This window comes from Bufo bufo, chromosome 4 (assembly GCF_905171765.1).
Source record: "Bufo bufo chromosome 4, aBufBuf1.1, whole genome shotgun sequence".
NCBI classification, from domain to species: domain Eukaryota; kingdom Metazoa; phylum Chordata; class Amphibia; order Anura; family Bufonidae; genus Bufo; species Bufo bufo.
This window is the reverse complement of record NC_053392.1, coordinates 80,189,427-80,201,999: the sequence shown is the minus strand read 5'-3', so window position 1 is coordinate 80,201,999 and position 12,573 is coordinate 80,189,427. Positions and strand designations below refer to the sequence as shown.

The 12,573-nt window shown below is 49.4% G+C and overlaps 1 protein-coding gene across 4 annotated transcripts in view; it reads right to left on the bottom strand.

Moving 5' to 3' along the window:
* Positions 1-12,573, bottom strand: part of MFSD2B (major facilitator superfamily domain containing 2B) — a 65,399-nt gene that overhangs the window by 42,549 nt on the left and 10,277 nt on the right. For all 4 annotated transcript variants that reach the window (XM_040427418.1, XM_040427419.1, XM_040427421.1 and 1 more), the window contains exon 2: positions 11,099-11,221. In XM_040427418.1, coding sequence (XP_040283352.1) covers positions 11,099-11,221 — 123 coding nt within the window. The remainder of the gene's footprint in view (positions 1-11,098; positions 11,222-12,573) is intronic.

Genomic DNA, 12,573 nt, shown 5'->3' with positions numbered 1-12,573 from the left:
TTTCTTCTATTTTTTAAATAACGGATTTGGGGGTGAACTTTTTTTCCCCCCAAAACACTTTATTTTTCTTATTTTTTACATTTTTTATTTTACACTTTGGGTCCCCCATAAGGTCATACAAGACCTCTGGGGGACATTTAACTTCATTTATTTATTTTTTTTTTTAACTATTGACATAGCCCCAGTTACAGGGGAAACACCCACCACCCTCCCAGAGAGGTTGTACAGCAGAATACAGCGCTATACTGCCTCAGTGCAGGGCTGATCGTGGTCTATGGAAGACTCGACAGCTCCTGCACTCACCCGGCCCTGGCGATCACATGACCGGGACAGGAAGTGGCATAGCGCTTCCTGATCTGTATACATAGTGCTCGTTGAGTGCTGTGTATACAGCGATCTAGAAGGCAGGGACACACAGGAATGGTCCCTGCCTTCTCTCTGGGGTGTCATGCTGTCACTGACAGAGGGCCCCCCGCTCAGCAGCTGCAAGATTAGCGTGCAGCCTCTATCTATGAAAGGACGTTCCAGAACGTCCATTCAGAGATAAACCCGACCGACCAGGACATTTATAGTCAATGGGCGGTCGGGAAGTGGTTAAAGGGGATGTCCAGGGTTTTACAAGTGTTGGCCTGTCCCCAGGATAGGCCATCAATTTCTCATCAGCTGCAGTCTGATACCCTGCACCCCCAAAATCCTCAATGCAAAATCTGTAACAGGCCCCCCACATACCATCTGTCTAGCCATTACCATGTACTATTAGTAATACAGTGCGTCCTCAGGATACAATATTTTCAACATACAATGTTTATTTCTGGGCCATTGTAAGGTGAAACCAGACTCAAGATACACTGGGGGTCATTTATCAAACTGGTGTAAAGTAAAACCAGCTTAGTTGCCCATAGCAACCAGATTCCCCTTTTCATTTTCCAAAGGAGCTGTCAAAAATGAAAGGTGGAATCAGATTGGTTGCTATGGGCAACTAAGCCAGTTCTACTTTACACCAGTTTGATAAATGACCCTAAATGTCTCAGACTTAGATCCAACCAATCCACACGGCCATTTCAATAGTAAAACACCTTTATTGGTTGTCTAGTAGCTCCTCTCCGGTACTACATGTTCAGTACTGCCCCCTGTCTGTGCCAGGAGGAGCTGCTCCTTTGGACACCTGTTGAGCGGCGACTACATTTTATTTTTCTGGTACATCTATATACTATGCAAGATCCTCAAGAAGCAACTGGCCTCACCATAGAAAGTCACTTACAGCACCCAGCATCTATTACTGACTGTTTTACTTAAGGGGTTATCCAACAGTATAAACACCCGCCACAATACCCAGGCCCCTCCTAGGGAAGATACTTACCAGGACCCCGACACCTGTATACCTTCAGATCCCTACATGGCCGCCGATGCATCTCCCCGCCGAGCGGATCAAAATATTCAGCGACGGATGGATGCAGCCAATAACAGGCTGTGACAGTGACCAGCCCCTTGATGCTAGGGAAGCAGGTCAACGTCGCGGCCTGCTATTGGCTGCACCCCCCACTGTCCCCAGATGTTTTGATCCGTGCGATGAAGAGGTGCAACGGCAGCCATGTAGTGATCCAGAGGGACGCGGGTGTCAGGGAGCAGGTAACTATATTCCATAGGAGGGACCCGGGAATTGTGGAGGGTGTTTATGCTTTTGGTTAACCCCTTTAAGGACATCATTTATCTGGTGCTTCTATTTTTTTTTAATTTAGATTTAATGATAGGAGCTTAGATACAGGGGTAACAAGCATACCGGGTGCCATGTTGTCAGAGGAGGTCCAAAGGCCCCTCTTCCACATAAGGCACCAGTACAGTGGTCCCCCACGTTACAATATTAATTGATTCTGGGACGACCATTGTAAGTTGAAACCATTTTGACTTGAGTCCATGGAAAACCAGTAATAAGTTCCAAAGTCCAAAAATGTCACCGAAGATAAGAAAAAATGAAGTTCTGAAGAAAAATAAGCATATAAAGCAATGAAACTGAGGTGCAAGTCCACAGGAACCTGTCTTTAAGGGATTGTCCGAGTTATGTAAAAAGAAAAAAAAAAAAAAGTACTGCAAATCTGATGGTTAGCAATAGATACCTAAGCTAAGCAAGTTTTAGGTAAAAAAAATAAATAGATATTTACTCATTTCCCAAGTTCTGTCCTGGCCCCTTTGTTTACATGCTGTAACAATCCTACAGGCTCACCTGAGTCAGAGGACCGCTGGCTGGAGGTAGGAGTGGAGCCTAGTGGCAAGGACCGCAGGCAGGTAGAGTAGTCGGTAGGCAGGCGGTGGGTCAGGGCAGGCGGCAGTAAGCATGGTCAGACAATCCGGATGGCAACGGTGGTAGCAGTTCAGTAGGTAGGGACAAGCAGAAGAGTAGTCGGTAGGCAATTCCTGGTCAGCAGTGGACTTTCAGTAGTAGCAGGAGCAGTAGATGAGGAGAAGCTTGATCAAGGCTCAGGAGCTCAATAATCAGCAAGCTAGAGTGCAAGGGGCTGGACTTATATAGGGAAGTACCAGGTGTGGGGAATCAAGGGTGATGAGCAAGGCTTGGCAAGACTGAGGTTACATAATAGGTTTCAGGGAGTAATGTCCAGAGAGGACGGTAGCCTAGTAAGCAGGGCTACCGGGATGTGGCTGGTCACGGGTTCGAATCCCGACAGTACTCCCCCCCTTCCAAGGTGACCTCCGGGCACCGCAGGGGCAGGCTTACTGGGGTGCCGTTGGTGGAACTCTTTTACCAGTCTGGGGGCGTGGACATTTTCTTCTTGCTCCCAGGAGTTATCCTCGGGAGGGTAACCCTCCCACCCAATTAGGTATTGTAGTCTTCCCCGGTGGATCCTGGAGTCGAGGATCTTTGCGACAATGTATTCTTCTTCACCCTGTACCCTCACGGGTGGTGGAGGGGGCGAGTGGCGGCCTGTGAAGGTGTTCTCCACGTATGGCTTGAGGAGTGAGCAATGGAAGACAGGGTGCACCCTAATGGAGTCCGGAAGGTCGAGCCGGAACGTGACCTCGTTGATTTGTGCGGTGATCCGAAACGGACCCATGTATCTTTGGGCCAACTTTTTGGAGGGGACCTTCAATCTGAGGTTCCTGGTGGACAGCCACACCTTGTCTCCCACATGGAAACCCGGGGTGGGTTTGCGACGTCTGTCTGCTCCCTGTTTAAAACGCCTCTGGGCAAGCTGGAGGTTGTCTATAATGTTCTTTTGTGCCTCCTGTAGGGTTGTTAGGCGTTCAGCCACTGCTGGGAGGGTGGAGGCGACGGGCAGGTGGGGAATGAACACCGGGTGCGAGCCTGTGTTAGCAAAGAAGGGGCTGTGCTTGGTTGAGCTATGCTCAGCATTGTTGTAGGCGAACTCGGCCGTGGGGAGATGGTCAAGCCAGTCATCCTGCAGGTGGGAGCTGAAACAGCGTAGGTACTGCTCTAGGGTCTGATTAGTTCTCTCAGTCTGCCCGTTTGACTGAGGGTGGAAAGCGGAGGATAGGTTCACTTTAACCCCGAGCGCCAGGCAGAAGTTCTTCCCGAACTTTTAGGCAAATTGTACGCCTCGGTCGGAGACCACGTCGTCCGGGATCCCATGCAGCCTGAAGACCTCTCTGAGAATTAGATCGGCCATCTGTTTGGCGGTGGGTATGCCTTTGTAGGGGATGAAATGGGCCATCTTGGTGAGACGGTCGACCACGACCAGGATAGTGTTCATCCCTTTTGAAGGAGGAAGGTCTACCACAAAGTCCATGGAGATCGAGCCCCAGGGGCGGGAGGGAATAGGGAGGGGTTGTAACAGACCCACGGGGGAGGAACGAGGAGTCTTATTGCGGGCACAGACCGCGCACGAGGAGATGTACCTCTTGATGTCCTCCTTGTATGTTGGCCACCAGAAGGAGCGGGAGAGAAGATCCTGGGTCTTTCTTGTGCCAAAATGGCCGGCCAGCTTGGAGTCATGGTTGAGTTTGAGCACTTCGAGCCGTGCGATTTCTGGTACATATAGTTGTAGGTCCTGATGAAACCAATGACCGTTCTTAAACGTAAGGCTGACATTCCCTGTGGGGTGGGCGAGGAAGGAGTCATTTTCGTATCCTTCTTTGATTGTGCCCAGGAGTTCTTTAGAGTAGGTGGCCCCTACGACCCTTCTCTCGGGTAAGATGTTATTTTGGCCCTTGTTACTCTGTGAGGGCTCGGAAAACATTCTGGAGAGGGCGTCAGCCTTGCCGTTTTTTGATCCAGGGCGATAGGTGATGAGATAGTTGAAGCGGGAAAAGAATAGGCTCCATCTGGCCTGTCTGGCTGAGAGTCTCTTAGCGCTGCGGATGAACTCGAGGTTCTTGTGGTCAGTTAGTACGATTATGGGGTTGGTGGCTCCCTCCAGCAGGTGTCTCCACTCGGAGAAGGCATCCTTGATCGCCAGTAGTTCTTTGTTCCCGATGTCATAGTTCTTCTCGGAGGGGGACATCTGGCGGGAGAAATATGCGCACGGGTGTAATAGCATCCTCTCCCCTGTCCGTTGTGACAAAACTGCCCCCACCGCAGAGTCTGATGCATCCACTTCGACTGTAAATGGGAGCTCGGGGTTCGGGTGGATTAGGATTGGGGCAGAAGTGAAGAGGAGTTTCAACTTGGTGAAGGCCTCCTGGGCCTCGGGTGTCCAGGAGAAGGGGACTGCCTTCTTGGTGAGTTGGGTGATTGGTGATATGACCTTGGAGAAGTTCCGGATAAACTTCCGATAGAAGTTGGCGAAGCCAATGAATCTTTGTATCTCCTTCTCGTTTTTCGGAACGGGCCAGTTCATCACAGCTTGCACCTTCCCCGGGTCCATACTTAGGCCCTCTGGGGAGATGATGTATCCGAAGAACTGAGTGGTGGTTCGCTCAAACTCGCATTTCTCTAGCTTGATATAGAGAGAGTTCTGTCTGAGTCTCTGCAGTACCCTGCGGACGTGTTCGCGGTGCTGCTCGAGGTCTTCAGAGAAGATCAAGATGTCGTCCAGGTAAACGACTACAAACAGATCCAGCATGTCCCTGAGGACGTCGTTAATGAAGTGCTGGAAGGTGGCGGGAGCATTGCAGAGTCCGAAAGGCATGACCAGGTACTCGAAATGACCATAACGTGTCCGGAAGGCGGTCTTCCATTCGTCCCCAGGGCGGATTCGGACGAGGTTGTAGGCCCCTCGAAGGGGGCTCCCGCGGGGGAGGTGGAGGGCCGGATGAACCCCTTCCTCAGGTCCTCGTCCAGGTACTCTTTCAGAGCCTTGAGTTCAGGCTCTGAGAGGGAGTAGATACTGCCAAAGGGTATTTCGGCCCCGGGCAACAGTTCTATAGGGCAGTCGTAGGGTCGGTGTGGTGGCAGCTTGTCTGCGTTTTTCTTGTCGCAGACATCCTGGAACTTGCGGTATTGAGGGGGTAGCAGATCCTTGACGGATAGTTTTGAGATGGTGGTGTCTTCGGGTGGAAGGACGGGTTTGTGGGAGCAATTTAGCGTGCAGAACTCGGATGGGAATCGTATGCAGCGGGTTTCCCAGTCCACCGAGGGGTTGTGTGTGGCCAACCATGGGATGCCCAAGATCACTGGGAACTTCGGGGAGGCGATCAGAGAGAAGTGGATCTTTTCACGGTGATCTGGTTCTATGAGGAGTTGTAGTTCGGTGGTCTCGTGAGTGGCCGGCCCCGAGGAGAGTGGGGATCCGTCGACGGTTTCCAGGTCAACGGGGGCTGCCTTGATTGTCAGTGGAATGTTCTTTTCGCGGGCGAAGGTTAGGTCCATGAAGTTGCCTCCCGCCCCGGAGTCTAACATCGCTGAACAGGGGAGTTGTCGCCCCTCAATGTCGATGAGGATGGGGACGATGAAGTGGGATCCATGAGCCGCCGTGTTGTTATTTTCAGGAGCTGCTGGCGGGGTTGGAGACTGTGGTTGCTCCTTTAGCTCCATGACGGCAATAGTCTTTCGGATCTTATGAGGACATTTGATGGCAAAATGACCCGGCTCCCCACAGTAGAGGCAGAGGTTTTCGGCCAGCCGTCTCTCCTTCTCAGCTGTGGATAGCGACCTACGTAGAGCGTCGACCTGCATAGGTTCAGTTACTGACTGGGGGTCGCGCTGGGCGGTAGAAGAGAAGGAGTAAGTGGGTCTGTGGTCCGAGGACCAGAGTCTTTCTTTCTTCCTCTCGGAGAGTCTTTGATCTATCCGGATGCATAACTGAATGAAGTCATCCAGATCGTCCGGGGCCTCAACTCTGGCGAGTTCGTCCTTTATTAATTCTGACAGGCCTCGCCGGAATTGGCTTCTCTGTGCCGCTGGGTTCCAGGTGGTGTCCGTGACCCAACGGCGAAACTCGGCGGTGTATTCGGCGACGGAGCGTCTCCCTTGCCGCAGACCATGTAGTCGCGCCTCGGCTGTCGCACAGCGGTTGGGGTCATCGAAGACTTGGCTCATGGCGGTGATGAAGTTGTTTAGGTTATCCAGGAGCTGACTGTTAGTCTCCACGTATGGTGATGCCCATGCTAATGCTTCATCCGTCAGGAGATTGACCACGAATAGCACCTTCTTTTTCTCGGTGGTGAAGGGGGCCGGGTACATCTGAAAATAGATGCGGCATTGGTTTAGAAACCCCCGATACTGGCGTCTGTCGCCGCTGAATCTTGATGGGAGTAGCATGCGGGTGTCTGCGGGTGCGCCGCGGACGTCCAGGAGTTGCCTCTGTAGTTCAATAATCTCCCTCTGTTGGCTTTGGACTACGCCTTGGAGCTGGGCAAATTTCTCCTGATATGTAGTACCAAATTCTTGAAGTTCGGAGACTTGCTTACGCAGAGTGGCCATTGCGGACTCCATAGTGGGGCTGATTATTCTGTAACAATCCTACAGGCTCACCTGAGTCAGAGGACCGCTGGCTGGAGGTAGGAGTGGAGCCCAGTGGCAAGGACCGCAGGCAGGTAGAGTAGTCGGTAGGCAGGCGGTGGGTCAGGGCAGGCGGCAGTAAGCGTGGTCAGACAATCCAGATGGCAACGGTGGTAGCAGTTCAGTAGGTAGGGACAAGCAGAAGAGTAGTCGGTAGGCAATTCCTGGTCAGCAGTGGACTTTCAGTAGTAGCAGGAGCAGTAGATGAGGAGAAGCTTGATCAAGGCTCAGGAGCTCAATAATCAGCAAGCTAGAGTGCAAGGGGCTGGACTTATATAGGGAAGTACCAGGTGTGGGGAATCAAGGCTTGGCAAGACTGAGGTTACATAATAGGTTTCAGGGAGTAATGTCCAGAGAGGATGGTAGCCTAGTAAGCAGGGCTACCGCCTGGGATGTGGCTGGTCACGGGTTCGAATCCCGACACATGCAGTTGCAGAGATGTAGGGGTGTAACAACAATCTGTGAGGTTTCCCTTGTAAATATTTGTGGGTGTCAGTAAAGACTGCCTTTCCCCTGCTCTGCAAAGGGAGTGAATAAAAGTGATGCCCCGTCTGCAGTCTGACTGCTGGGATACTCATGTTGTGTGTGTAGAACTACAAGTCCCAGCTGTACAGTACAATGACACTGCTGATATACACAGGACCTTCCCCCTACCTGTTCTTGTGCAATGCTCTGCAGACACTTCCTCACAGCCAGCAGAAGAGTACAGAGGAGAGGACTTCTTTGGTCTTTGTCAGCTCTGTGGTTGCAGAGTGGGGAGAGAAGATCCTGTGCACAGTATTCATCTCCACTGCCTGGAGAAGAGGAAACCCTGTAGCTACTCAGTACATGAGGAAGAGCCTCCAGCCCTGAGTCTGTGCTGCTGATGGTAGAAAGGGTTAATCTTTGCTGAAGAATCTAGGCTTGTCGTCCTCCTTCTCTCCTCTCCTCTTATAACCTCTTACCACAATCGCCTCTAAGATTTCTCCTATGCATCCCCCCCGTACTCTGGAACTCTCTACCCCTTATACCCTTACCTCTTCTTCTGTACCAGTCTGTAACTCATCTTGTTCATGCTTATTATACTATGTTTTATATAATGCATGTGCATATTCTTTGGAGAGTGCTGCTGTTTTCTTTAATATTATTTTTTTAGCTATCTAATATTTATATGCATATGGCCATGCTAAACCTGACAGCAGTAGGTAGGGTGCTGGGAGAGCAGGACACATAACTTTTGTGAAGCTTTTGTTATCAGTAGTAGTGTGAATATGAAGTTTTAGGGTCCATTCACACGTCCGTAAGTGTTTTGCTGATCCGCAAAACACGGACACCTGCAATGTGCGATCTGCAATTTGCGGACCGCACATCACAGACCTTATAATAGAAAATGCCTTTTCTGGTCCGCAATTGCGGACAAGAAAAGGAAATGTTCTATTTTTTTCAGGAACGGAATTGCGGATCCCGAAAAAACGGATGCGGATCCCGAAAATGCGGATTCGCATCCGTCCCAGCCCCATTAAAAGTGAATGGGTCCGCAAATTCAGGAACGAATGCTGACCCAAATTACGGACGTGTGAATGGACCCTAAATCTCCGCTTATGTGCCCAGGAGCGACTGTTACAGCCCACCCCCTCTGATCTGAGTGACAGCTGTAGTGGTCTTCTGCTTGGATGCTAAGACTGAGGGGAGGGGCAGTGATGAAGGTCAAAGCAGAGAGCTGAGAGTACTTCAGAGTAAAGCTCCGCCTACTGGGCACTTGAAAGAGCAGAATTTGGCAGAATAAATCTTAATATTCACACTAATGCTGAAGAGAAAAGCTCCACAAAAGCTATGTTTGCGCTGCTCCCCCCAGACTCTATCTAATGCTGTCAGCAGTTGGCATAGTCAAAACTGTTGACAAGCACCCTTTAATGTATATGTCCACCTTTACAGAGGTATTCTTCCCTAGAACACATCCCAGTGGAGCATAATACTTTAGCTCCACATTCAGTTTTCACCTTAGTGTCCTGTCCTTGGAGGCCCCTAGAAAACAGGGGTCCCGGGCAGCTGCCCAGATTGTCACAGCCTAAAACCAGCCCTGATTATTCTGCTAAGAGTAAATTGTACAAATGTAGGAAATTTCTTAAGATTGTGACTTCTTCAGTGTTTGGCTACTCGATGATTTATCTCTATGGAAAGTTTATCCAGATATTAACATTCTGCCCGTGACCTACAGGAGCCGCGTCATACCGAGAACTGTTTCCAAATGTTGTCAAGACCATAATAATATTTATCCAGATACAAATTTTTATTTTTTTGCATCACACATAGTTTTTATTGCTTTGTGCTTAGTCTGTAAGGCCAAACAAACGTTTTTGGGGTTTGCTCCACCACAACCGTAGTTTTTAGAATCTTTTTTTGAGATCACGTTTGTACCAGATGATTTTAAGGAAACCTAAAAGGGGTATTCCAATCTGAGACAGATTTCACAATACAAACTGCATACATTTTTAAAATTCTTAGACCTGATGAGGCTGGTGTACCAGTGGCGGATCCAGAGGCTGGTCTCGGGAGGGGCACTTTCAGATTATTTTCTGTCCGCCGCCACAAAACAATGGTGCTTATAGAACAGACTACACAGTGTAGCAGTATACTGTATATTGTGTGGCACAGTGTAGAGGTATACTGTATATTGTGTGGCACAGTGTAGCGGTATACTGTATATTGTGTGGCACAGTGTAGAGGTATACTGTATATTGTGTGGCACAGTGTAGCGGTATACTGTATATTGTGTGGCACAGTGTAGAGGTATACTGTATATTGTGTGGCACAGTGTAGGCTATATTTGTATAACAAACATATTCCACATGAAAACTTACAATTACTTGGCTTGGCCCTTGGGGATCTCGGACGCCACTTCAACATTTGGCCGGGGGCTCGGCGGAGCTGATGTGTTTTATCCTAATGAGAAAGATTTCATAATAAGGATTTGGAGAAGGGGCAGAGGGATAGCAGAGCAGGGAGAGGCTGGTGCTGCTACTAGGGGGTCATACCATGGGGAGTAATAAAGCCCCCCTGTGCCAGCAATAACAGCCCCCCCCTGTGCCAGCAATAACAGCCCCCCCCCCTGTGCCAGCAATAACAGCCCCCCCTGTGCCAGCAATAACAGCCCCCCCCTGTGCCAGCAATAACAGCCCCCCCCCTGTGCCAGCAATAACAGCCCCCCATGTGCCAGCAATAACAGCCCCTCATGGGCCAGCAATAACAGCCCCCCTGTGCCAGTAATAACAGCCCCCCATGTGCCAGCAATAACAGCCCCCCCATGCCAGTAATAACAGCCCCCCATGTGCCAGTAATAACAGCCCCCCTCCTGTGCCAGTAATAACAGCCCCCCATGTGCCAGTAATAACAGCCCCTCCCTGTGCCAGTAATAACAGCCCCCCCGTGCCAGTAATAACAGCCCCCTCCCTGTGCCAGTAAAAGTATTAAATATATAAAAAATAAAACACATACTTACATGTCAGCGATGCGATGCAGGCCTCTTCCGGCCTGTGTCCCGCGCTGTACGGCTCAGGCGGCGCGATGCCGCCTGCGCCGGCCTCTGATAGGCTGCCGGCCTAGTGCCTGCAGCCTATCAGAGGAAGGGACACGCCTCTCCCTCCCCTGCCCCACAGCGCAGGCATCAGTATCGCCGTCCAGAGGATGGCGATACAGATGACTATGGAGATGAGCGCTTCCACAATGGAAGCGCTCATCTCCCTGTGCCCCGCCGCCGCCAGCTCGGGGGGACAATTGCCCCGTTGCCCACCCCTGGATCCGCCACTGTAGTGTATTTACTTTGAAAATCTATGTCAGAATACTTTTTTTGCGGCTTTTTGGGACCCAAACCTATCTGACTTGATGGCATATCCTAGCGATATGGCATCTATGTCCCAGATGAGAATACCCCTTTACCTTAGCATTTTATATATATAGTTTTACTTTGTTTTATTGCTTTTATTTGAAGGGTTTCAAACCATTTCGTACATCATTATCTAAATCCAGTCAATCCCATGCAAGCAGTTCTCAATGTACAGTTCTTGTTGTACGCTGTTATTTGGCATGGATTTTCAAAGTAAGTACACCCGCCTCATCAGGTCTAAGAGATCGATTGTGAAATATCCTCTTACACACACATTTGATGTATATCTACGGTGCATGGTTCATAACAGGTTAGCAGCTTACCTGGGCTACATCCAGCAGATATATCTGCAGGAAAAAGGCTGCTGCACTCCCTGCCACCTGGTTGGGGGCTCCGCCTATGGCATAGCACACTTTGCTGAGGACAGAGATTTTGCAGTGCTTGATCTGGAGGTGTTAATGATAAAAACGTATAACGGTTAATGTACCATAGAGATAATATGAGCATGTATGTATAGAGATCATTGTGTGCATGTATTCAATCCACAAAACAGGAAAGAGTTCTTTACAGTAAGAGAAGTCAAACTTTGGAATGCCATAAAAAGTAAAAATGTAAAAAAGATTAAAAGGGGTAGTATATTATAAGCACACCTGGGCGGAACTGGAGGGCGAAATCTTTGGGAGACTATTGTAAAAAAGAACAAAGCAGAAGAACAATGCTGGAGGTGTGGAGAACCCCATGCTGGCTTGATGCACATTTGGTGGTTGTACCCAAAAATCCGGACAAAAGTCAACGCAACTACTGGGGAAATGAAGCATTACCTGGTTACCATTGAATTCAATAGACTGTCTATATAACACACAGGAATAAGTGCACACATTTGAGATTTACAGTATCTCAGAATATCCTATCAAGGTATGTTAAAGGGGTCGGAGTCAGATAGTTATACCTAGAAGCTCTGCTCTCTCTGCAACTGCTTTGCCCGCTCCACTGTGATTGACAGGGCCAGGTGTGATGATGTTTACACTGCCTGGCCCTGTCAATCAAAGTGCAGTGGGCGTGGCAGTTGCAGAGACAGCGGAGCCTCTAGGTGTAACGGTAACGCCCCCATTGCTCCTAGAGGCTCATTTGCATGTAATAAAACATTTTTCTCAGTAATGAGGACACATGAACATGGGACCAACACAGATGCCTTCAGCTGCCAAGCGCACATGGAACAGGTCAGCCAGTGTCATAGATACAAATCTGCTGACAGAAGCCCTTTAAGCCCAGCCCTGTTCTGTCTGGAAATGCCCAAGAAAGACCTCTTTACTACAAATCTCACAACTTTAAGGGATCAGTTAGTCTGCTTTAAATAGTACATTTTCAGAAAAATTCCACAAAAAACTCTAAAGGTAATTCTATGGGTACTTTCACACTAGCGTTATTCTTTTCCGGCACTGAGTTCCGTCCTAAGGGCTCAATACCAGAAAAGAACTGATCAGTTTTATCCCCATGCATTGTGAATGGAGAGCAATCCGTTCAGGATGCATCAGGACGTCTTCAGTTCAGTCTTTTTGACTTTTCAGGACGGAGATAATACCGATCCGTCTGACAAATGCCATCAGTTTGCATACGTTTTAACGGATTCCGTCGCCGGAACTGCCTGCCGGAATCCTCTGCCGCAAGTGTGAAAGTACCCTAATTAGACTCTAATCACCCATCAGTATCAAGTTCCTCCACTTTTGTGTGCCCTACTACAACTTTAACACTTCCTGCCTTCCAGTTACAGTCTATTCGCACTGCAAGCGTACGCTAC